At 42.8% G+C, this 25,273-nt stretch overlaps 1 protein-coding gene and 4 non-coding genes across 6 annotated transcripts; all 5 read left to right on the top strand.

Annotated features, from left to right (window-relative positions):
* The first annotated feature begins 74 nt into the window (after nt 1-74).
* Nucleotides 75-24,224, top strand: TAF1D (TATA-box binding protein associated factor, RNA polymerase I subunit D). Of its 2 annotated transcripts, none has more exons than XM_087721097.1 (15): nt 75-101; nt 2,486-2,548; nt 5,791-6,184; nt 7,435-7,610; nt 8,472-8,514; nt 9,017-9,209; nt 10,063-11,144; nt 12,753-12,788; nt 13,427-13,780; nt 14,519-16,583; nt 18,331-18,513; nt 18,610-18,671; nt 20,531-20,588; nt 23,426-23,506; nt 23,932-24,224. In XM_087721097.1, exons 1-6 carry the CDS (start codon nt 97-99, stop codon nt 9,083-9,085), a joined length of 750 nt encoding a protein of 249 aa, XP_087577223.1. In that variant the 5' UTR covers nt 75-96; the 3' UTR covers nt 9,086-9,209; nt 10,063-11,144; nt 12,753-12,788; nt 13,427-13,780; nt 14,519-16,583; nt 18,331-18,513; nt 18,610-18,671; nt 20,531-20,588; nt 23,426-23,506; nt 23,932-24,224. The 2 variants fall into 2 exon arrangements, with proteins under 2 accessions (XP_087577223.1, XP_087577224.1); XM_087721098.1 differs by having other exon boundaries at nt 23,423-23,506.
* Nucleotides 9,822-9,896, top strand: LOC148044290 (small nucleolar RNA SNORD5). The gene has a single exon (XR_015697614.1). It is a non-coding gene; the product is annotated as a small nucleolar RNA SNORD5 (small nucleolar RNA).
* On the top strand, nt 13,206-13,343 carry LOC148044289 (small nucleolar RNA SNORA8). The gene has a single exon (XR_015697612.1). It is a non-coding gene; the product is annotated as a small nucleolar RNA SNORA8 (small nucleolar RNA).
* On the top strand, nt 20,325-20,457 carry LOC148044288 (small nucleolar RNA SNORA18). Its single transcript, XR_015697610.1, has one exon. It is a non-coding gene; the product is annotated as a small nucleolar RNA SNORA18 (small nucleolar RNA).
* LOC148044287 (small nucleolar RNA SNORA32) lies at nt 22,481-22,601 on the top strand. Its single transcript, XR_015697608.1, has one exon. It is a non-coding gene; the product is annotated as a small nucleolar RNA SNORA32 (small nucleolar RNA).
* Nucleotides 24,225-25,273: the final 1,049 nt, after the last annotated feature.

The raw sequence follows: 25,273 nt of genomic DNA, 5'->3' as shown, positions 1-25,273 counted from the left end.
CCCGTTCTGCTGACGTCAATTTACGAAGACTCGCGAGACCAGAGGTCAGTATATAAACGGCCCGCCGGGGCTTTCGCGGCCTTGGCGATACGCGCGATGAGGTGAGTAGCTACGCTATCCGTTGCCATCCGTTCGGTTTCCGATCTCGGTTCGGCGCGGCTCCTTGATTTATTTATCCATCAAGCCTCGATGCCGCCATTTCGACAAAAATCTTGCATCCGATGGACGCTTGTTGTGCTTAATTCGCCCGTCGTGTTAGACCGTGATCTATATATGGTGGGTTGGCTGGATGGTTTTAGGGTGATAACATGAGCTGAGCGATGATGGCTTTCATTAAGCCGGCGGTTTAGCGGTCCCTTGGTCTATATAGCAAACGACTGACCCATTGGGATCCCCATATCAAAACAACTTGCTCAGATGCGCGGCCAGCATCTGAAAATAACATTTAATACAGCACAGTACACAATAAGCAAAATGATTCAGTTGAAATCTGCATATGTGGGACTGATTGGGGTAGATTGTAGGGGTGACACCGAAATATAATTTAATCACATTTTATCTATACCTTAAAAATTATTGTATTTTATTCCAGTTTCATTTTAAATTGTATTTTATTCCAGTTTCATTTTAAACTGCTTTTATCAAATGTTAGTAATAATTTGTTCCTGGAACTCTGCACTTTGATATGGCCCAAGGGCTAATCAATCAATGTAATATAAATAAATAATGTGAAGCCCGAGATGTGTGAATCCCTAATTCCAAATTTCAATATAATCCAGATTCATTCCATCCCTTCCCATATAGGGGTGGGTGGGTGGGGGGTCTAGCTTTTGCACAGGAAAGGGGTCAATTGCAATTGGAAAAGCGATCTCCCCAGTGATTCTCATCCGTAACTGATAAAATTAATAGAAATTGAGATTTTGAGATGGGCAAGTCCTAAAAATAGGCTTATCCCAGTAAAAAAAAAAAACTATACTTGGACTCAGCCTCCCTCCAAGACAATTATCTTGACTCCCCCCCCCCACACATATGTAAATGTAAAGGTTCCCCTATATATATCTGATAACGGATAAGAGCCTGTAGCCTAATGGCTAAGATCTCTGCCTAGTGTGCCTAGTATGCCATATAGCCCAGGTTCAAATCCCAGTAAGGGTATGGCTAGCTCAGTGTTTTTCAACCACTGTGCCGTGGCACACTAGTGTGCCGTGACATAGTGTAAGGTGTGCCGTGGGAAAAACACCCGCCTATATTGAATATAGGCACAGAGTTAAAAAATTTTAACATTTTCTAATGGTGGTGTGCCTCGTGATTTTTTTCATGAAAAAAGTGTGCCTTTGCACAAAAAAGGTTGAAAAACACTGGGCTAGCTGATGAGAGCTAAATAGCTTGAAATAGATCTATACTAGTCTCCCTTTATTTATTTATCAGCACAAATAAAACACACACACACATATATATATATGTTATATTTGTGCTGATAAATAAATAAAGGGAGACTAGTATAGATCTATTTCAAGCTATTTAGATCTCATCAGCTAGCCATACCCTTGTTGGGAATCGAACCTGTGCTCTATTGCCTCTTAGGCAGATATGTTAACCATTGAGCTACAGAGCTCAACTCCTTATCAGCCAGGCCAGGGTGAAAGGTATATATTAAAGTCACAACCCCTGGTATGCCCAAATATGGGAGGAAGGTCACACTTCCATTCTCTGTCCTTCGGCTGGTCACAAGAGACCATCCAGACAGAAACCCAATATTTTTTTACTGTTGCCTTTTTGTTACATTTGTTATATTTGCTGATAAATAAATAATTTATATATATATAAATATAATATATATATAGGGTGGATGTGCCCAAGGTTTCAAACTTGCCATGACTTGGCTTCCAGAAAACTATTGTTATTAACTCCCTGTTAAGGGAGTCAAATCTTATAACTTACGGATTGGCACATTCAATCTTTGAGATGTCTATAAATTCTGGCACATGCTTCAGATCATAAGAGGGTGGAACTTATTTTGGATTTTTTGTTGCATATTGAGAAGACCTGGGCTGGTCTTTTTAAATAAACAAGGAGCTGCTGGAATGCATATACTGAATGCTGCTTCTAAAGCTATACCTGTCAGCTCTTGTTTCTGATGGATGCTAATGGTTTCTATTAATTGCAATGCTTTTGCTGTTGATTGATTTTAACTGAAGATTTTGTAGATTACTGGGGGGGGGGGGAATCCAGTAAGTTTATTAAAAACACTTTAGTAAATCAGATCTGTACAGAAATATATGCACCAAAGAGAAATTCCTCGTGTGTCTTTGGCTAATAAAGAATTCTACTCTAAATCTTTTTTTGCTATAAAGTGTAAAGCAGTTCTTGAGGTTTTTTTTATTTTTTGTTTTCTTGAATTAGTTTGCTTGGGATTTCATGACTTATAGACTGCTTTCGGTATTTCAGCCTTGAATCTGAAACTAATTTCCGTTATCTTTTCAAGGTCAAAAACACATTTGGCTAATGAAACAGGAACGTTAGCAGCTGCAGCTATGGATACAGAAATGTGAGTGCTTTTGATTAAAGTCATGTAATAGTCATATCTTGAATAATAAATTAGTTCTGCATTTCATTGCATATATTCAGCATTCAGCAAACTATGTTTTAATTAGGCATATTGAGTAGCCGCCTTTGGTCTGTATATTGGATTGTTGTAAAGTCATGTCTGACTCATTGCGACCCCATGGACAATATTCCTCCAGGCCTTCCTGTCCTCTACCATCTGCTATAGTCCATTTAATTTCACACTGATTGCTTCGGTGACTCCATCCAGCCACCTTGTTCTCTGTCATCCCCTTCTTCTTTTGCCCTCAATCGTTCCTAGCATGAGGCTCTTCTCCAGTAAGTCCTTCCTTCTCATTAGGTGGCCAAAGTACTTGAGTTTCCTCTTTAGGATCTGGCCTTCTAAAGAGAAGTCAGGGTTGATCTCCTCTAGGACTGACCGGTTGGATGGCCTTGCAGTCCAAGGGACTCGCAGGAGTCTTCTCCAGCACCAGAGTTCAAAGGCCTCCATTCTTTGGCACTCAGCCGTTCTTATGGTCCAACTTTCACAGCCATCCATTGCAACTGGGAAAACCATAGCCTTGACTACGCACTTTTGTTGGCAGAGTGATGTCTCTGCTTTTTAGTATGGTGTCTAGATTTGCCATAGCTTTCCTCCCCAGGAGCAAGCGTCTTTCAGCAAGCGTTCCAGCAGGCTGGGGGGAGCTGAGAAGCATCTACCTCCATAGAAATTGTGAATGTTGGTTTTGTTTTAATATGTTGTCTTTGTCTTGTTCCCCCCTTTCCCTTGTCTTTTGTGAGCCGCCCGGAGTCCTCCGGGAGTGGGCAGCATACAAGACAAATTAATAAATAAATAAATAAATAATGATAAATAAATAATTTCTCGGCTGTAGCCCCCATCTGCGGTGATCTTGGAGCCCAGGAAAATAAAATCTGTCACTACCTCCATTTCTTCCCCATCTATTTGCCAGGAATTGAGAGGGCTGAATTTTAGTTTTCTTAATGTTGAGTTTCAAGCCAGACTTTGCACTTGCTTCCATTAACCCGCATCAAGAGGCTCTTTAGTCCCTCTTTGCTTTCTGCCATTTGAGTGGTATCGTCTGCATATCTGAGATCGTTGATATTTCTCCTGGATTGTCTCTTATTAATACTTTTCCAAATATTGTAGGGGGAAAAATGAATTGTTTCTCTTCTAGGCTTATGTTGCACATATGAGGGCTCTTAAGGCCTTTTGATTTGGAATTAATACTATTCCTAGCTGATGAGTGACTCCAGATCATTTCTGTAAGGGTATTCTAATGTTTACAGATGTACTTAATATCTTTGTTATGTAAGCTCCCCGTTGGGAGAACGAGTACGTTCAGAGAAGCGTTGTGTTGGAGAACACACAAACCAGCAAACAGAGACACTGCAGTTTAAATAGGCTTTTCCTTTCGTGGAAAATAGAGGTATCAGAGTCCATCAAACAGTCCAAGTCATACACGGATAAGACAGTCAGTCATCAATGTCTTTCAGTTAAGGGATAATCCAACTAACATAGTCCAGTATCATATAAACAGTCCGGTACTCAAAGTTTGCTAGCAGTTGCAAAACTTACAATAGCTCACAGCACTTTCTAACAGCCAGCTTCCAAAACACTCAGATCAGCCCAGCATCTAACAAAACAGAGAGCTAACAGTCATTCTGGCTCCCTCTTATGGCCAATTGAGGAAAACAGCAACCAATCACATTTTACACTATGATTTAAAGAAACAGGTATAGCATTGCTACATGATTCGTATATTGCCAAACCCAACCATTAGATTATATTCCTAACAATCTTGCTTTCCGTCTTTTGTTTATTAGAGCAATTTACTACAGTTAGTCCTAAACTTATCACAGTTGGGCCCAAATTTATTTTGTCAAGTGTTAAGTGGATTTTGCCCCATTTTACGACTTTCCTTGCCACCTTTTTTAGATGAATCACTACAGTTGTTAAATTGGTAACACGGTTGTTAAGTGATTCTGGTTTTCCCCATCGATTTTGCTCCTGTCAGAAGGTCACAAAAGATGATCACATGACCCCGGGACACAGCAACCGTCATAAATATGAGTCAGTTACCAAGCACCTGAATTTTGATCATGTGAGCATGGAGGTGTGACAGCGCTCATACGTGTGAAAAACAGTCACAAGTCACTTCAATGCCATTGTAACTTCAAACAGTCACTAAACTATTGTAAGCAGAGGACTAACTGCACTAATGATTCTGGACAGTTTATATTTTTTTCAAAACATTTAAAATGATGCTTAAACATCAGCCTTTTCAAAGGCCTGGGAGAATAGGCAGCTTTTTAACAGATTCCTGAATGTCATCAAGATATATATGTGTGTGTGTGTGTTGTATTTGTGCTGATAAATAAAGGGAGACTAGTATAGATCTATTTCAAACTAGTCTCCTTTTATTTATCAGCACAAATACAACACAAAATGTAACAAAGGCAACAGTAAAAATATTGGGTTTCTGTCTGGATGGTCTCTTGTGACGAGCCGATGGACAAAGAATGGAAGTAGTGACTTCCTCCCATATTTGGACATACTGGGGGTTGTAACTCTAAATATGTATGTATGTGTACGTACCATATTTTTCGGAGTATAAGACGCATCTTTTCTCCCCCCCCAAAGAGGGTGAGAATCTGGGTGTGTCTTATACACGGAATGCAGCATTTTTGGCCCCCCGAAACCCCACCCGCTTTGCAAAAAAGGCCGTGCATAGCCTTTAGGAGGCTTCCAGAGTGCTCCTGGGGGCTGGGGAGGGCAAAAATGGGGGAAAAATTTGCCATTTTTGGCTCGATTTTGCCCCCACAGCCCCCAGGAGCACTCTAAGCCTCCTAGAGGCTATGCATGCCATTTTTTTGACAAAAAATTGGACTGTTTTTGCAAAAATAGGCTGTTTGGGGGATGTCTGGAGAGTACAAAACTTTTTTTAAAAAAATTTGCTTCTTTAAAATCATGGTGCATCTTATACTCCAAAAATATGGTATCTATGTATATGTCTTTGGCTCGTGTGCAATTTTACACAGAGAGATGGGTTCTACCATGCTTTGTGGGTGGAACACCTCCTGGTAGCTATTTTGCATCCACCTCTATTGAAAAGTTATTTACCCTGAGTAAAGAATTAATCATCCATGCTCAACATAGGTTTGAGCTTGCTGGGAGTGGGGGAGAGATGGCTACTAGAAAGTAAATCTTATCTTTCATGACTTCAGATCTGGCCCACATTCATCAAAGCACTCAAGGAAAAAAGCTTTGAATTCAACAAAAGATGCCGGCCGGTCATCTTCTGTGGCTATGGAGAGCGATCCTTCCCCAGCTGGTGCGAAGGCCGAGAGTCAGACGAAGTTACCCAAGCCTAAAATTAATCTTCGAGCCCTCTTCGATTACCACTTCACACGGAAGCAGTACCGGTTCCGCGAAAGATGGAAGCCCACGGAGAGCAAACCAAGGAAGTCTCGCAGATATGTCAGAAAAGGGTCAGAAAGGCACAGAATTCCAGAAGACGAACAGAAGAGGAGAATGAAAGATAGAGGAATTGTATTTCCTTTCGTGGAGAAATACTACGGCAGGAAGCATCTCCCTTTAAAAGCGGTGCGAGAATATGAGGTAAATTTACAATTTCACACTACTTTTTTGGGGCTGGAAATGCTCAGTAATGTTTTTGAGGCTGTCATCCACCCTCCTGCTGACCTCCAGATGTCTTAACGATGGTTTGGCCAATGGTCCTGAGCAGTGGTGGGTTTTGAAATTTTTTAGAACCTCTTCTGTAGGTGTGGCCTGCTTTGTGGGAGTGGCTTGCTGGCCATGTGACCAGATGGGAGTGGCTTGCCAGCCATGGGACCGGTGGGCATGGCCAACTTGTAAAATGTGGTGAAACTCACGTAACAACGCTCTTGCTTAGCAACCAAAATGTTGGCTCAGAAACTGGCATTTGAAGCACGCAAGTCTTAAAGCTGTCAAGTTACAAGACCCTTGCAACCCTAACCCTTTAGAAAAAAAAAACCAAGCGTGTTCTATCTTGACAGCTTTAAGACTAGTGGACTTCAACTCCCAGAATTCCTCCTCTCGCTCTTCATCTTGATGATGTGCGGGGGGAGGGAGCTGGAACGGGTTCTAAACGGCACTGTAGATTTATGGAACCTCTTCTATAGAAGAGGTTAGAACTGGCAGGAACCCACCCCTGGTCCTGAGCAACGTGAGTTGGGAAGGTTGATCCTCTCAGCCCCTGATGGCGAACCTGTGGCACGCAGAGCCCTCTCTGTAGGCACACGAGCCATCGCCCCAGCTCAGCTCCAGCGCGCATGTGTGTGTGCTTCCCGTCAGCCAGCTGATTTTGGGGTCAGGTGCAGTGCGCATGTTGATGCACACAGATGCACTGGGGGTGTGTGTACAGGGGGTCCCAGGAGGCTGCAGGCCCAAAACAGGGTGCGGGGGGACAGGCGTGTGCGCGCGAGGTGGTGGTGCGCACGGGGTGGTGTCACACACATTGCATTATGGGTGCAAGCATGCGGGGGAACACATACATGTGCGCACTTTCCGCGCATGGCGACAAAAAGATTAGGCATCACTGTTCTAGGCTCCCCATTGAGAATGCCTGACTGCTTCTTGATTGTCTTGATGGAAGGAAAAGTTTGCAGTTCTAATAAAGGATAATATTTGTGGCTCGAGTTAACACGAGGGGTCCTTGGTGTTCTCTGAGCTTGCTTGTTTTCTTGCAGACATTTCATTACCCAACTAGGTAACATTATCAGTGTTAGTCTTTCCGATTGACAGGCTTGTCACGTATTAACTTCAGAGTGGATTTGAAGCTTGCACTTCCGTTTATGTCTGGAAAAAAAAATATCCTCCTTTCCCAGCATGCAGCGTTGAAGGGGTTTTTCAAATACATTGAAATGTTGAAATATGAAGATCATTTGAAGAAGTCCTTGACGCGGTTGAATGCTGTGGGCGATCTTGAAAATGAATGCCTGGAATCACGGAGGCACAAATACCTGGATGACGATGGACCCATTTCTCCCATTGCAGAGACCAGGTTGGTACAGTGAGACTTTTCTAAATTGGGTGTTTGCAATCCAAAGATCAGAACTTGAAACCACAATTGTGTGATCGTTGAAATTGACTCTTTAGTGTCAATATATAATCCTGATAGGCCATATCATTTTATTTAATGCCTGTTCTGACCTAGGCTTCCCAAAACGCAAACCTGACTTCTCATCCCGATAAATCCCTTTTATTTAGTTTAAAGTGAATTCTTCTCCAGCAAAGTCCCGGCCAACAGTCTTCCAAGAGATTTCACAACTATAAGGCTTTTATCAGGCTTGGAGAGCTGCCAGGCCGATATCTTCCAAATGCCAGGCTGTAGCACACAATACTTGGCAAGAAGTCAGGAACAGATCTTCACCCTAATGAATTGAACCAATTGTTTCCTGCAAATTCCCCTCCCCTTTCACTCCTCTGGCCCATGTTCCTCCCCAGCCTCTTCACTGTCTTGAGTGCTACCAGCTCCATTGGCGGGCCACAACAATTACCTTTTGAGTAATGCTTCTGATGAAATTTTACTCAAAGGCCATTTTTTTCCAATTGATAAAGCATCCAAATATTTTCAGGAATTAAGAATTTAGCTGCCCAAAGCAAAATTGTAATCGGTTTTGTCCTTATTCTCTCCATTGAACATAACATAGGTATGGATAGTCCTTCACTTTAAACCATTTATCTAATGATCATGGTTGTTACTTTTAAACCCCTTCATAGCTTGGGACCAGGTTATTGTGCTTTTTAATTTTTATATTGTGTTTTGTTGTTTTGTAAGCCACCTAGAATCACTTTGAGCAAGTAGGCAGGTGTATAAACTTTCTAAATAAATAAATCTAATAGGATAATTGTTCTGTTTCAGCAACGCGGATTCTAGTAATGAAGACATTGGTGCCAAAATAGTGGTAAGTTGCCAGTAACCAAAGCTTGCTACATCAATTCTACTGTCACATTCTGCTTTTTACTTCTCCCTTCTTAACTTCAGAAATGCATTAGACGTGAGATAGTAACACAATCAGTCATATACAAAATTGCCACACATGAGCCTTCCTAGTTTCCATATTTCTACGGGTGTCCCTCTACTTGCGACCACAAATTGGAATCAGAAATCCTGTCAATTTCTGTCATTGTCATCCTCAATTGAAACACACCTAATTTTATGATAATTTTTATAGCGGTCATTAAGCAAATCCAGCTTCACTAGTAGTTGTTTTTGCTGGAAATTGGCAAAAAAAAAACCACCCCACCATTGGAAATCATGAAATTATGAATATTTTTCTATGTACTCTGAGAGCTTATGCATTAAAGATAAATTCCTTGCGTGTGCGATCACTCTTGGCCAATAAAGAATTTATTCTATGTTAGCATTCTTTTTTTTAAAATGCCCTGCTGGTTTCTCTTTTCCAGGATAACAGCTGTTTCATATTGCGCACTAAAATTCCCAAGAAAAAGAAGAAATTGAACTTGAGAAAATGAGTGGCATCTTTTTCAGGACATTTAAAGGGAATGCCTAGAAGGCAGGCAAATAAAAATTTAACATTCTTGAAGATCCAAACTCCCTTAAATAAAGTCTCTTAAAAGCAAGCAAAATACAAGCCAGGTATTTAGCTATAACTTTCCTTTCTTTCACTCTTAGCGCTTAACTGTATAATTTCTGAACATCAAGACGGTGGCTTTTATACCTGTATAACTGCTTTCCAGAAGACAAATTTTGCATGACACTGAGTTAATCACTGTTTTGTCACAGTGCGTGCATACTTTTCATTCACCCTCTTATCCTAATATATTAAAGCTGTTCTATCATTCAAAATTTGCATTTATGAGGTGTGAGTTTAAAATTCATGTATGTATGAATGAATGAATGAATTTATATGAACGAATGTCTGGATGTGTATGTTCCAGCATAACTCTGGAATGCCTTGAGCAATTTCAACCAAACTTGGTACACACATGACTTACTCTCTGGAGAAAAATACTGTGGGGGTAAGACCCTGACACCCCTTAGAGTGTATGTTCTGTTAAGATACAGCCTGTTGTGCCACACTGGCTTCTACTGTACAGCGCAGTGGAGTTGCCATGGTAACAGTTTCACTACTCCACAAGGGTAAACAGGGAAATCCAACATTAGAAATTACGTTTGGTCTAGCCATTTCCCCCCTATAAATATATACCCGAGCAACGCTGGGTTATCGGATTTAAAATCTGCACTGCGGTTCCTGTGATGACTGTTTTTAGTTCAACTGCTAAATGATTCACAAATGAATTAAATCTTAACACACTGATTGGAACTGAGCGCAGAGGAAATTATTAGCCTGAGGCGGCTTGAACAAATTGGCTACCCAAATAAACGTTTATAAGGGGGGGGAAGGGACACAGTAAACGATGCAAAACCTGAGATAAAGCTGCAAATTAATAAACACCTGGTGTATTTTTTCCCCTCTCTTTTGAACTAGCAAAACCACTGAATGTCCTCCATGATGTGCCATGTATTTGAAATAAAGATTCAAGGACAGCTCGATGAGGCAAAAATATGATTTTAGCTGATTGTTCTTCGCAAGAAGCTTTTGTGATTTTGCCATTCTTGAAATGCCTCAGATTGGGAAATGGATGCATTCAGCTTCCCACATCTATTGTGGTACTTCAGATTTGCTCAGTTTCTCCTCCCTCGGATCAATTTCATCGTATTTTCTTGGCCTCCTAAAAATTTCAACAAAGGGCAACGGCAGCCACCATCCCTTTTCCCTGTTGATATTCAGAATTTTTCCCATTTTTATTCGGCGGCATAAGTCCACAGCAGCCGCCCACTGTCTACCGCGGAACATCCCGCAGAAAGGCTTGAAGTACAACCCAGATTACCAATCAGTTAGAATTCTTTGCCAGCCTTAGAAGGAGCATTTAAAACCCTGGGATTCCCTCCAGAGACCCAAGAAAGCATCGGGCAAGGAGAAGATGAGAAGAGAACCCTCCAAGCCGAAGACGAAGCAGCCCTCAAAAACCTAAAGAGCGTTCCAAATAATCATCATCCTTCCAGCAGATAAAGGTTGAACTCAGGGTTATCATGGATACATTAGAATATATACAAAAAGCAAAAGAATTATTAAAAGACCAGCTTACATCCAGTGAATGCGGATCTCACAGAAAAAAAAACCCAAATCATCTGGATCCAAAGAAAGCTCAGCGACCTCACCAAGAAAGGGCAAATTGCCAAAGATGACCAGTGGCCGATGAAAAGTACTGGACCCGTTCTCCTACATGCCCCAGAAGTCTGCAGGGCAAGCAGTTGTATCATTATCAGGAACCCCAACATAACGTCGCTAAAAGGATTGGCGAAAAGGCTCAGCTATCTCACAGAGGGAAGCAACAACTCCTTACAGTGCCAAGTAATCCAACACCAAAGCAACTTCATTCATAGATCCAAAATGAGTCCCAAGAATTCGTGACTCATGTCTGTAAAAATTGGATTTTCTTGCTGTGCTTTGTAATTGGCCATGTATGCCAGCTGGAGGAAGTCTGCAGAATTCACCTTACGTGAGCAGTAAGTTTGCCATTATCCTCCCCCCCCCCCCTCCAAATCTTGTTTCTGGTTCACTGTGGTTGTTAATAGGCTTCCTTAAAAATACAGAAGGAAAACTGTTTTGATTTTCTGCCACAGATTTAAGATAAAGAGACCAGGGGATGGACAACTCAAAGCCTCTTTATGACTTGTGGACTTCAACTCCCAGTAGACTCAAGGTTGGAGCCCATGGGTTGTAAAAGGGCCAGAGAGGTCCACCCCAGCTACAGATGTTGTTTTGTAATTTTGTTATGTATTACGACGTTTAGAATTTTTTTTCTACTTTGGCGCAGCACAACTCCAGGTTTTGACTGGCCTCTCAGACGGAAGCCGTGGAGTCGGTGCTAAGAATACAACCTTCTTTGCAACCCACAGCTAATTTGTATTTGCTGTGTTACTTAAAGGAAGGGACATCATAACATCTGGGCTTTTAGAATAATCTCAAAGAATGAAATTGGTTGAAAGCTACGAGAAACCTTACAGGTTGTCCTTGACTTATGATGAGCCTCTGAACATAATATCTGGGTCGGTTTAATGTTAGAGTAATCTGAAAACACGGAATCTGCTGACTGGTGTGAGAAACTTTACAGGTATTCCTTGACTTACGACCAGTCACTTAGGGACTGTTACGACATGATAGGCCTCCCTGGAGGTATGGCCCAAATTCAAAGTTCCAACAAAAACTCCCCCATTCATATGACTGCACTTCCGGCCCTTGGCACATAGAATAATAGGATAGAATTTAGAATGCAGAGCAGGCTCGAGTTGCATGGAATAGGATGGGATGGGATTGGTTGGGATAGAATAGCAATAGCACTTAGACTTATATACCACTTCATAGTGCTTTTACAGCCCTCTCAAGCAGTTTAGAGTTAGCATATTGGCCCCAGCAATCTGGGTCCTCATTTTTCCCACCTCGGAAGGATGGAAGGCTGAGTCAACCTTGAGCTAGTGAGATTTGAACTGCTGAACAGTCAGCTGAAGTAGCCTGCAGTACAGAATAGGGTAGAATCTATATAAAAATGTCTGTGTGTATATGCTGTAGCATAACTCTGGAACGCCTTGGCCAATTTCAACCAAACTTTGTACACAGATGACTTACTCTCTGGAAACAAATACTGTGGGGGGTGTAAGACACCCCTATCACCGCTCAGTGTGTGTGTCCCTGTCTGTGTTCCAGCATAACTCCGGAATGCCTGGGCCGCTGAAATGAAAAGAACTCAATTATATCTATAGTGTCAAGTCACTACTTTTGACAGTGATAGTATGCATTTTGGACTCAAGTTGTTAAGATACAGCCTGTTGTGCCTTAAAATGGCTTCTTCTGTACAGCACAGTGGAGTTGCCATGGTAACGGCTTCCCAGTACTCCACAAAGGGGCTCCCTCTAATACAGAATTGGGATAAATACATACCCGGGCTACGCCAGGTTTTCAGCTAGTAGAATTATAAAGCTTATCTGTTCTAAGTGGCAAAACATCAAAAAGTCTTTGCTAGTAAAATTCGACTTTTCATTGCTTTTAACATAATGCACAGTATTTGAGCTATTGATAAGAATGTTTCCTAATTCATGGACAATTCTTGATTTCAGACTCTTGGAAAACCAATTTTGGGGGCAGATAAAAAGGTACGTTGGCACCAGTGGTGAAATTCAATTTTTTTTTACTATTGGTTCTGTGGGCGTGGCTTGGTGGGTGTGGCAGGGGAAGGATACTGCAAAAGCCCCATTCCCTCCTCATTCCTGGGGGAAGGATATTGCAAAATCTCCATCCCCACCCCACTCTGGGGCCAGCCAGATGTGGTATTTGCCAGTTCTCCGAACTACTCAAACTTTCCACTACCGGTTCTCCAGAACCTGCTGGATTTCACTCCTAGTTGGCACCCATTAGTACTTGGGGTATGTGAATTAATCTGTTTTGGAGAGGAATAAAGTTTGAAGTGATGCAAACCGCTCCTTCCTGAAATGTTTTGCATTCCTTACTAATACATGGTTTGGGGATGTGTCTTTGTCACTCTGGAGAAACCCCCCCCCCCAACCTATAACCGCACTGTATGGTATCTGCAACCAGCAGTTGTTCCTGGTGGCTTGTTCAAAAAACAGTGCGAGATCAGTTCAGCATGTGGCATCGTTGGTTCTCAAGCTGCTGTGCTTGTGCAACCTGGTATTTTTGTTGAGACAAGTGGGAGCAGTGAAAAAAGTGTTTTAAGTTCAAGCCAAAAGTTCATCCGTGTGCACTAAAGGAAATTCAATCTTTTTGTTCTCAGGGCCGTTGTAACGTCAAACAAACTGTTGACTTAACGACCACAGTTGAGCCCAAAAGTTCCCAACATCGTCAGCAACTTCCAGGCGTCAACCATCTCTCCTGATGAAATCGTCGACGTTTCCCACAACAGCCCTGAGTTCAAGAACAGTGACGGCTCGTTGGCTCCACGCTTATGCAGAATCATTTGCAACGGTGCGATCCGCAAACTCAAAATACTTTGCCATATGTTGACGACTACTTGCATTATACAGCCTCGTTCCTGAAAAATGTCATCATGAAATATTTTCTATTCCGGAAAAATCCCAACAAGGAATAATTAAAAGCTAGCTGCAGTCCTTTGAACTAATTTTTGAAGGTAATACTATAGGTTGGGTTTTTTTTTTAAAAAAAAGAAATACTGTTTGTACCGTGGACTCAAGTTCAAATTCCTGCCTTGTTGATGTATTCCGTGTGGGCACATCTCATTCTGTGTCTGCCGAACGATGCAACGAGGCTACAGAAAACACAGGTTGTGCTTCCATCATTGTAAAACAAGTTATATTGGTGACAATGAGACCTGGTATAAATTTATTCCGCAGTTTCATTAGCAAATTTAAAGATCTCAGAAGGCGTACGAGTCGGCGCTGGAGTCCGTTACATCACCAACTCCGTGCTTTGAGTTGTTAGTCCCTGCGTCAGATCTTTCGATGCTGGCTGGCAGTGATAGATAAGGGTAGCTGATAACATAGGGGTTTGTTTATTTTGCTCTTACCCAAAAGTAACACGGTAAAATCCGTTCAACAAAACATGTTCATTGAAGTGGGAAAAAAAGAAACTACCGTATTTTTTGGAGTATAAGACACTCCAAAGTATAAGACGCACCTAAGCTTGTGCTAATCAGGCTGAGATGAAACTGAAACAGGCTATTTGGTGTTTGCTGCAAGGAGGTAAATTGCTGGGAGGCAGAGCAAAGGGGCGCGGCTACATTCGGTGTAGCTCCTAAATTTTCACCCTCTTTAAGGGGGGGGGAGTGCGTCTTATACTCCGATAAATATGGTAGATTAGAGGAAAGCTGATCAGATTTAGACAAAACATTTTCTCTCTTTTTTTAAAGGAAGTATGCATCTATGGTTCAAGTCAAGCTGCTGTGCTATTGAGCCAAGAAGATCCCAGATGCACATTTCAGATTAAACAAATGCCAGCAGACCATAGAGAACCTCAAAGAACAACTAGGACCAGACCTCACCAGAGCCTATAGAAGGGCTGACAACCATCGTCAAGCCCCAAGACAAGCTGGAGAAAGGGAAGCCAAATTAAACTCCAGAATCAAAGGGAACCAGAGCCCGAATGGCTGGTCAACATGTCCAGGCCACCCACTATCTTCCTCAGAATACAACATCCTACATGAAAGCTCTAAATTATAACCCAGGGGCTGCCAGTCAACTAGAATTCTTTGCCAGCCTTAGAAGGAGCTTTTGTAAAACTATCGGATTTCCTATAGAGACACCCCCCCCCCCCCAAAAGCATCAGAAAGAAGAGAACAAAACCAACTCGAAGTAGAAGACGGAGCAACCCTCAAAAAATCTAGAGGTACCAAATTACCATCATCCTTCCAGAAGATGAGGGTTGAAACCAGGATTATTAGCATGGCTCCCATCAAAAATCCATACAAGAAGCGAAAGAGTTACGAGAAGACAAATTTGCATCGGCAAACATCAACCTGATAGCAAAACGAATCCTTTGGCTCAAGGGAATGCTCAATGACCTCACCAAGAAAGGGAAAATCGCCAAAGAAGAGCCAAGGTGTCGCATTGATTAGAGTGCAGTACTTATTAGCTGCAATTCAACGGTTCAAATCTCACCGGCTCAAGGTTGACTCAGCCTTCCATCCTTCCAAGGTGGGTAAAATGAGGACCCAGGTTGTTGGGGGCAATAAGCTGACTCTGTAAAAGAGCTCAGGGAGGGCTGTAAAAGCACTATGAAGCGGTATGTAAGCCTAAATGCTATTGCCAAAGAAAAGACTAATGGCCAATGAAAAGTAGTGGACCCATCCTCTTATCCTTCTGTGGATACCCCAAAGCATGCAGGCCAGGCATACTTCTTCGTTCAGTTGTATCATTATCAGGAACTTCAACATACAACGCGGCTAAAGGATTGATTCAAAGACTCAGATACCTCCCAGAGGTATCGCCATCATTGGATGTCACAGCTCTTTTTACATCCATAGATCCAAAATCTGTGACAGCGCTGACCTAACCCTATACACCAAAATTGAATTAACCAGAAATGTGGACCATGCCAAACTTTACCTAACCACGTACTTTTAGTTCGGCTGATACACATGTCAACAGATCAGAGGATCCCTTGCGGGATCCCTGCTTCCTGAATGAATAGAGAGTATGATATCAATAGCAGCCATATACACACAACCCAAAATATAGATCCAGGTACGTAGATGACACCTTTGTCATTATTTAAAAGGGCCAAGTAGGGAACACACAAGGACCCCTTCAGCACCATCTTCAAAGGATTAAAATTCACTAGGGAATCACACTACCTTTCCTTGGATATCTTCATTCCAGATGGCAAATTAGAAATACACTGTCCGTTGTAAAGCCACCACCCCAACCAACAACAGACCGTTAGCAAACACATGGCGTCACTGCAGCCCACAATCCAACCAAAGCTCTCCAAAATAGAAGTAAACCAAAAGACCCAGCAGCCCCCCAGAAGAAGAAGAAAATCCAGGAATAATCTACAACATACATTGCAAGGCCCATAACAGCCACTCTGGACAAACAGGCAGAAGATGAGCAGGTCAAGGTCTGCAAACACCAATTAGCAGTCAGAAGACATGAAAACCCCTCACCATCGATAAACATCCAGATGAACCAGGATTAACACCCAAGATTAACAGGCCAACCATCAAGAAGCAAACAATATCCCAATCAAGGGACTGGCAAGCTCACAGCCATCCACCAAGGCCACTCCTACCAACGCTGATAAGGCAAGCCCCACTCTAGTGTATGAAATGGGATCAAACCTTCCTCCCTAGTCGAACTGACGATATTACCTAGTTTGGTAATGAGATGTCTGCAAGAAAACGACGACGCTCAGAGAGCACCAAGGACTCCGCCGTTCAACCCTGAGCTCTTCTACCAATACCCGTGGCAGATTTGGTAAGATATTGAAGTCATTAATCCTGAAACCGATAACCATTACTAATAGGTAGATAACTTTGGGATCTAGTGGGTTATCCTAGAAGGGCTTTTAAAATCGCAAATAATGCCACACCAAAGCCTGGCGTGGAAATTGAGGTAGTGTTCATAAGACTGATGGGATTGTCGTGATGATTGGCAAAAGATGTTCAACTGCTCTGAAAAGAGAGAATGATGTGACAGCCATTCTGAACAAAGTGACTGAAGTATCCTTTCTACCCAAAGCTTGTGGGCTTTCTGGGCCCTTGCTATATAAAAATGACATTCCTTGGGATTCTGTATCGCTGAGCCAAGGGAGAAGATGACCAAGGGGGCATAATTGGTTCTCAATACAATGGAAAGTAATCAATCAAGAAAGCGCCCTGAAACTAGCATGAGTGAATTAGTGGGCTCCCTTGTTGGTGATGATCAGAGGATGCATTCGGCCGGTTCAGATTGGTTCATGTGAACCGGTAGCAGAAATTTGAATCGGTTTGGAGAACTGGCAAATACCACCTCTGTCTGACCACGTGCCCACCTGGCCCCCGCCCAGTCAACACATGTAAAATTAAATATGTATTCCCTTTAAAATACCCAACAAAATATTTCTGGTTTTAAATCTTGATGCGGCTTTACCATGGTTTCTAACCATGATACCACTAACTCTCCAATAGCTACTTGACTTGAGTACAATCTGAGCCAAATACTGAACCTACCGTATTTTTTGGAGTATAAGACGCACCAAGATTTTGAAAAGACAAATTAAAAAAAAGTTTTTGCACTCTGCACACCTAAAAATGGCTCTTTTCGTAAAAACGGGCCCGTTTTTTGTAAAAAAAAAAAAAGGGGGGGGGACATACATAGCCTTTACGAGGCTTGTAGAGTGTTCCTGGAGGTAGGGGATGGGGGCAAAAATGAGCAAAAAATGGCCCAGTTTTCGCAAAAACAGGCCCATTTTTTGTCAAAAAAAAGGGGCATGCATAGCCTTTAGGAGGCTTCCAGAGTGCTGCTGGGGGGAGCAAAAAACAGCCTGTTTTTCACTCCATCCCCCTGCCCCCAGCACTCTGGAAGCCTCCTAAAGGCTATGCATGGCCATTTTTGGAAAGGGAGGCCAAAAATGCTGTATTCAGTGTATAAGACGCACCCAGATTTTCAGCCTCTTTTTTGAGGGAAAAAGGTGCGTCTTATACTCTGAAAAATACGGTAATCCATATATTCCTATTTTTTGAATTGAGGAATAAATTTCAGAAAAAGAATTCAGTATTACTCTGTGAATGCAGTGGTGGATTCCTATCGGTTCGGCCAAACGGGTAGTGGCATGCCGGCCTGGGTCGCAGAACCCGCAGCGACCCAGGCTGGCCACGCCTCCGAGACAGTTCCCCCATTGCCGCAGTCACGGCCGCCCTCTTGTTTTTGAGTTCTGCGCATGCGCAGAACAAGTTCTATTGATTTGCGCCTGCACGCGCAGCATGCATCCAGCCCCCCTCCTCGCAAAGCGCACCCATGAGTGAACCGGCAGTAACGCCAGCTGGAACCCACCCCTGTGTGAATGTACCTATGAAATTCATTTTTCTTGATATAACTTCTAAGATGATTTTGTACACTATATCTTTTTTTGTTTGTTGGGAACATGTACATTGTTGGGTGAAAGCAGGTGTCCCTCCTGTTACCTGTAGTCCTCGACTGACAACCACAATCGAGTCCAAAGCACAATTTATTTCTTTTGCAGAAGTAGCCTTTAACAGGATGAAAAGGCAACAAGAGTTTGACCCCTTCCTTCAGCAAGAAAAGAAGATCGGAACCAGATGCAACAGTATTGGCCTCGGGTGATCCAAAATCATCACAAGCACCATTACAAGCACCACCGCTTGTGAGCAAGAAGAGAAGAGCAGAACCAGACTCGACTTGCAAGGTAGTTGAAATTGATAGCCGAGGTTTTCTATGACTATAGGAAGAGAAGAATACAACTGTTGTAGCCTTGCCCCACTTATTGTATGTTTTTCTGCAGCTGCAAGTTGACTGCTGGTTTTCCCTGGTGAGCCCACAGCATCAGATGAAGAAACAGGCATGGTATGGAATCTCATCTCCTTTTCATCTTTCAAACTTTGAGCAGTACATTGAATTTCGTCTGGGTTTTTATACACCTACCGATACATTTTTAGCTGATGGAATGCTTTGAGTTTGAGATCTGTGGAGATTCTCAAGTCATCCAGGTTGTGGTTGTCCCAAAGGTGTTGTTTTTTTTTCTTCAAGATGCAACTAGACTGGAGAAGCTTCTTGGGTGAGAAACGAACATCTTTCAACAAAAACTGGAAAGCCCAGTTGCCTCTTGAAAACAAAAAAGCATCTTTTGGACTCTGACTGGATGGTGGGGATTGGAAGGATTTACAGTATGTCACAGAAGTGAATACACCCCTCACATTTTTGTTGCCAGCAGTTTAGACATGAATGGCTGTGTGTTGCGTTAATTTCGAGGGGACAACATATTTACACTGTTACACAAGCTGTATACGCACTACTTTACATTGTAGCCAAGTGTCATTTCTTCAGTGTTGTCACATGAAAAGATATCCTTAAGTATTTACAAAATGTGTTACAAAGGTTTTTTTATTTTTTCATTTTCATAACATATAATCACATCAGTGATGGGTTTCAAAAAAAATTGGAACCTCTTCTGTAGGTGTGGCCTGCTTTCCGGGTCCACTGGTGGAAACCCCTTCTAACCGGTTCGGTAGATTTGATGAACCGGTTCTACCGAATAGGTGCGAACTGGTAGGAACCCACCTCTGAATCACATGTATACTATTACATAGCCAACATCATATTGTATTATTAAATGTTTACATCAATTCATCTTACCATCCAAAACAATTGTTGGCTCTTCTGCTCTCCATACACTCTATTTGTACTTTATCCATCACTTTCTTCTCCCTCTCTCCTTCCCCTTCCTACCTCCTTTCTTCCCTCTGTCATCCTTCTCTACTTTCCCTTCCTCTCTCCTCCTCCTCCTCCTTTGTATTTACAAAATGTGAGGGGGTGTATATCATTTCTGTGATATACCTATATATTCCTTGCAGACAGCTAGTCATTTGCATCCTTTTAGAGAGTCGTGGAGGCCACTTTCAGAGGTTTATCTCTGTCCTCAGGGTTTGCACCTGAGTAGTGCAAATGTGTCTACATGTATACTATTACATAGCCAACATCATATTGTATTATTAAATGTTTACATCAATTCATCTTACCATCAACTCCCAAAAACAATTGTTGGCTCTTCTGCTCTCCATACACTCTATTTGTACTTTATCCATCACTTTCTTCTCCCTCTCTCCTTCCCCTCCCTACCTCCTTTCTTCCCTCTGTCATCCTTCTCTTCTCTACTTTCCCTTCCTCTCTCCTCCTCCTTTGTATTTACAAAATGTGAGGGGGTGTATATCATTTCTGTGATATACCTATATATTCCTTGCAGACAGCTAGTCATTTGCATCCTTTTAGAGAGTCGTGGAGGCCACTTTTGGAGGTTTATCTCTGTCCTCAGGGTTTGCACCTGAGTAGTGCAAATGGGTGTGGAGCTTTCTTGGAACTGTTGAAAGGACTGTGTTGTAGACTGGAAATAGAGGGTGTTGAGTTGGAGGTGATAAAATGAAGTCCTTACATCACAGATATCAGATTCTGATGAAACTTTAAGTCCCAAAATGGTGGACCGAACTGTATTGAAAAGCCAATATTGAGGTCTATCCCGATGGAGCCTAACTGTAGGTTCTTTATCGTTGGAAACGCCTCATAAAGTGACCGACTTGTGATTTCGTTTTGCCCATCAATCTCGGTTTGATGGGTGCAGTAAAATTGCAAGACAATAAAAATCTTAGGACAGGCACAGCATTCTTCCTAAAGAAACAGCCATGATGAAGGAATGCTTTCTCACTCTGCAGGTGGAGGAGGACGTGACACCTGCGTGCTGACCCTTCTGAAAAGGTGATCCGTGAAAAGGTAACGTGGCCAATTTTGCCTCGTTTAGTTTTGATCGTAGCCTTCAGAGCCTTTGATGGCACATAATCCCAACCTTCAGCCTGAAATTTGGATTGCTTAAAATACTTCCAGATCAGTGGTGGGATTTTTTACTACGGGTTCTGTGGGCGTGCCTTGGTGGGCGTGGCAGGGGAAGGATACTGTAAAATCTCCATTCCCACCCCAGGAGAAGGTTACTGCAAAACCTCAATTCCCACCCCAGGAGAAGGTTACTGCAAAACCTCAATTCCCTCTCGATCAGCTGGGACTCGGAAGGCAGAGAATAGATGGGGGTGGGGCCAGCCAGAGGTGGTATTTACCGGTTCTCCAAACTATTCAAAATTTCCGCTCCCAGTTCTCCAGAACTGGTCAGAACCTGCTGAAGGACACCTCTGGCGCTGAACCATCACTGAGCAAATGGATATAAGCTGAGGACTACCTGTAATTAATATCCCAAGGCCATTATATTCCAATACAACCTCCGTTCCAGATGACGAAATAACATAAAACAAGAGACTTGATTTTCCTTGAAGAAAATACGATTGCAGCGTCCTAAATGAAAACATACTCCTGTGTTCTATTTTAAATATCTTCAATAGATAATAGTAGGACCTTGCTTTCAGTTTTCACATTGAAGCCGGCAAGTGAAAATCCACCACTAATTGCTGAAATAAATACACCTTTATTTAGATCATAATATTTTACAGGTAGCCCTTGATAGGTGACTGTTAATAGCCCATCCTGGTTGTAAGCCGTGAGTCGTAAATTGGGTCATGTGTTCTGGCCCGGCAGGAGCCGTTGGAGCTGCCAATGGACTCCAATAGCGAAGGACCCTATGAGTCAGTTCTGGATGATGTGGAGGACCCTGGGCAGGGTTCAGACTCCGAGCAGGGACCAGAGAGGCTGGTTGGCCACCAGGAGGCACCTGAGGCATGGAGCAGTGTTGAAAGTCAAAGGGAGTTTGTGACGCGCCCGGCAGAGGCAGACAGAGAAACGAAGGCAATAATTACAGAGACATAGGAGATAATCAGGCCCAGGTGGTTGTGATTTGGCTGTTCCCAAGAGAGTATATAAGAAGAGACTTTGGGAGGAGACCTTTTGCAGGACCCAACCGTTTATACCAAGCTGGAGAAGCTCTTGTGTGTATTGTATCTCTTATCTGTGGGAGTCTGGATTGCTACCAACGTCTTGTCTGTGAGTAATTACTGTGAATAAAGCGTGGCTAACAGTAAGCTTGTGTCAGTGTTACTCACCGGACGGAGAATAGTCACCCATCTGTCCAACCTGATTTTACAACTTTTTTGTGGTGTAGGTTAAGCAAACGCAGCAGTCCGAAAGCAGCCACTACCGTCATTAAGCAAACTTGACGGTTTTCTAATGAGGCTGGTTTTGTCAAAAATGCTGGCTTTTGGCAAAACCATCATAAAACAGTCATCTGACAGGGAACTGCAGACAGCCATAAATGTGGGCTCATTGTTGAGTGCCCAACAAGCGGACATAAGGTGGGGACTACCTGTAGAAGTAGTCTTATAACAGTTCATTTAGTGACACTGAAAAGTCAGTTATGACCATTTTTCAGTTACATTTGTAGCCTTCCTTTCCAAGATCACATGATCAGAATTCAGGTGCTTGGCAACCGGTTCATACTTATGGACATGGCTGCGTCCCAGGGTCACGTGGTCGCATTTTGCGACCTGTCAATGAGGAAGCCAAGCTCACTTAACCGTGTTACTAACTTATCCACTGCAGTGATTCACTTAACAACTGAGGCAAGAGAGGTCGAAAAATGGGGCAAAGCTCACTGGACATATTTCTCATTTAACGACAGAAATTTGGGGCTCCGTTGTGGTTGTAAGCCGAGGACTACCTGTACTTGGTCTCTACCAAGGCTGCTTGAAAATCTTATTTCTGGTATGCTGTGGACGTGACCGCAAAGTAATTCCTCTAGATTTTTACATTGCTGCCATGGTAGCAACTAATCTGGTGGGAACATTAGAAAAAAAAAATTAAGAATTGAAGCCCAGAATCTAAAAGCTGCAAACTGAAGCATGTCTGCTGCTTTCTGTGTCTTCTTCCCTCGCATCTCTGCTCTGCCTTCTGAAACAGATTACCATATTTTTCAGAGTATAAGACGCACCTTAGGTTTTTGGGGAGGAAAATAGGGAGGGGGAAGAATTCTGCCTACCAGATATTCATCTGGCTAGCGTCCTTAGTATGATCAGCTTTAGCACATAGGTTTGCTGGTTTTGAGCGCACATGCTTTTTATCTCGATTGCGGATTAAAAAAAGCTAGTGATCATCGTGGGAGAGAGAAGCAAGCAGGCAAATCACGGAAGATCCACTCGTTAGCACCTCATTAGGGCTGAAAAAAAGCTTCGAACAAAAGAGACTGAAAATCTGAGTGTGTCTTACACATTGAATACAGCATTTTTGGCCTCCCAAAACCCCACCACTTTGCAAAAATGGCCATGCACAGCCTTTAGGAGGCTTATATAGTGCTCCTGGCGGCTGGGGAAAAATGAGCGAAAAACGCACCAATTTTTTTTTATTTTTTGATAAAAATGGACTTGTTTTCCCGGTCTGCAGAGTGCAAAACCTTTTTTTTTTTAATTAGCCTCTTCAAAATCTTGTCTTATACTCCGGTGCGTCTTACACTCTGAAAAATATGGTGCATTCGTAGTATAAGACTCACCCAAATTTTTAGCCTCTTTGGGGGGGGGGATGCGTCTTATATTCCGAAAAATACAATAATAACTCGGAACTTAAGATCCATTTGCCATAACTTGACCCTTAACCATGTTTTACCTTTTTTCCAGCAGTGATCCTTTTATCGAAACACCCCCAAAATAAATCTCAGTGGGAATCTGCAAAGTTGGTGGAAAGTGGACTTCAAGCCAAAGGTAAAAAAAAAAAAGGAAGGCCGTGGAGAAGACGTGGTACAGAAGGTCACTTCAAGGAGGGCTGTGTTGCCGATGAACAGGCAGCTCTTAACGCGGCGACCTTAGATGGAAATCCTCAGTAGGATATCAAGGGGGTACCTGGAACGCTCTGTGATCTATACCAGAGGAGACACCTTCATTGAGCCAACAAGCGGATGGAAGGTTCCCTTGCGTGGCATTGGGGATGAATAGACTAGCTGGGAAGGTTGCTAATTGGGGATGAGATTGGGAAACAAAAGTCCGTTACAAATTTCAATACCTGTTTAGAAGAACTGTCCTCCATGGGGCTGCGGTTAACACCAGCTTTCTAAATCTCGTTGAGGGCTGGTGGAAAGGTTGATAGCATTGGATTGACCTTATGAGTATATATTTTGCTTCCATTTCAGGTTTCTGGCTCTTGGAAGAATGCCAAGGGGAAGACATGGGACAGAATGGCCTCTGCCCAAATATTTGGGTATTAAGTAATGCTTGAAAAATTGTGGAATCTGCTGATTAACTTACAAAGCCGTGAGGTGTGTTTCTTGCGAGCGGCCATATTCTGGAGTGCTTCTCATTGTTAAACATTTTTCTTTGGATAACCTAGCTCTCCAACTGTATTTGTGGTTTTGATGCACTGTGGTTGATTAATGAATCAGCTTATTTAATAAATCACACAACCTGTGAAATCTTATTTCGTGAACTTGTATCCTCTGAATCTTTTTTTTTTACGTTTCCCGCGAGCTTCTAGAAAGCAACACAGACTGGGACTGCTCATTAATGCAACATTAGGCAGGTTAAGAAAAATCAGTTCTTTTGTGTGCTGCTTGGAGAGTCCAAGCATGGGTTAAATTCTGTCTGACTGCCCTGGATTGAATTGAAAGATCTTTAGCCATGCCTCTGCTGCTGGCACCCCAGATTTTTTCAATTCAGTCTAGCCCAGTGGACACGTTTTAAAGTGGTTCCAGCTATTAATGAACATTTACCTTTTAACTTGGACTCTCCAACCTTCATTTTCTTCTCTGCAAAGAGAACAGGTCTGTTTTAATCTTTATTGTTGATTTCGGAGAGCAGCTGTACCTTACCAGTGTGTCCCAGGCTTCTCTGGGTGCGGGCGGCTCTCTGAGCTGCTAGGTGACGCGAGCCAGCTTTGGAGCCGACGCGATCGCGTTTTCTCTTAGCACAGCGGTGAGGGCCCAGCCGCCTGCGCTGTAATTCAGGGATTTGGCGTGACGGTCAGTGGTGCGAGGACCCAGGCTTTCGTGCCATCACTTTCCATCTGTGAGTTTTTGGCACCTTCAGCCCACTCGTCACTGCAGTGGCCATTTTAAGTCAGGGAAAAACTTCCAGCCACCATTTTTGATGCAAAAATTGCTGCATTTTTCTCTGAAGAGCGTCGGAGGATGTAGGCTGCAACTCGAATTGCTCTGCCCAGTCATCCGGCTGACAGTCGTTCGCAACCACTGACTGAAGCCTGATTAGTGGCATGCGAGGTTCTTAGTCCTTTCATTAGGCCAGCCTCCATTTTTTTAAATCGGCAGGCGCTGGGAAAAATCACAGATTGTGTTCAGGGGTTTTCTCTTAGTGGCAGCTGAAATTTCCAAGGTAAGCTGGCTATTCTTCCTCAATCACTTCTCATTCTCCATCATCTGGATTGTTTGGCCAGGAGGCTGACAATAAGTCTCATTCAGTTGATGGCACACATTTTTAAAAGGCAAGCGGAAAGGAACATGGCTTTTGAATAACTTGTCA

Source organism: Thamnophis sirtalis, unplaced genomic scaffold (genome assembly GCF_051295495.1).
Source record: "Thamnophis sirtalis isolate CommonGarterSnake01/CBP01778 unplaced genomic scaffold, rThaSir2_p1.2 scaffold_8, whole genome shotgun sequence".
Lineage (NCBI taxonomy): Eukaryota > Metazoa > Chordata > Lepidosauria > Squamata > Natricidae > Thamnophis > Thamnophis sirtalis.
The sequence above is the reverse complement of the archived record's forward strand: the minus strand, read 5'-3'. Positions and strand labels throughout refer to the sequence as shown.

Excerpts from the sequence above, each read along its gene's own strand:
- TAF1D (XM_087721097.1), top strand. Across the intron at positions 6,185-7,434 it reads AAGCGGTGCGAGAATATGAG|CATGCAGCGTTGAAGGGGTT; the intron begins GTAAATTTACAA and ends CTCCTTTCCCAG. Across the intron at positions 7,611-8,471 it reads TCTCCCATTGCAGAGACCAG|CAACGCGGATTCTAGTAATG; the intron begins GTTGGTACAGTG and ends GTTCTGTTTCAG.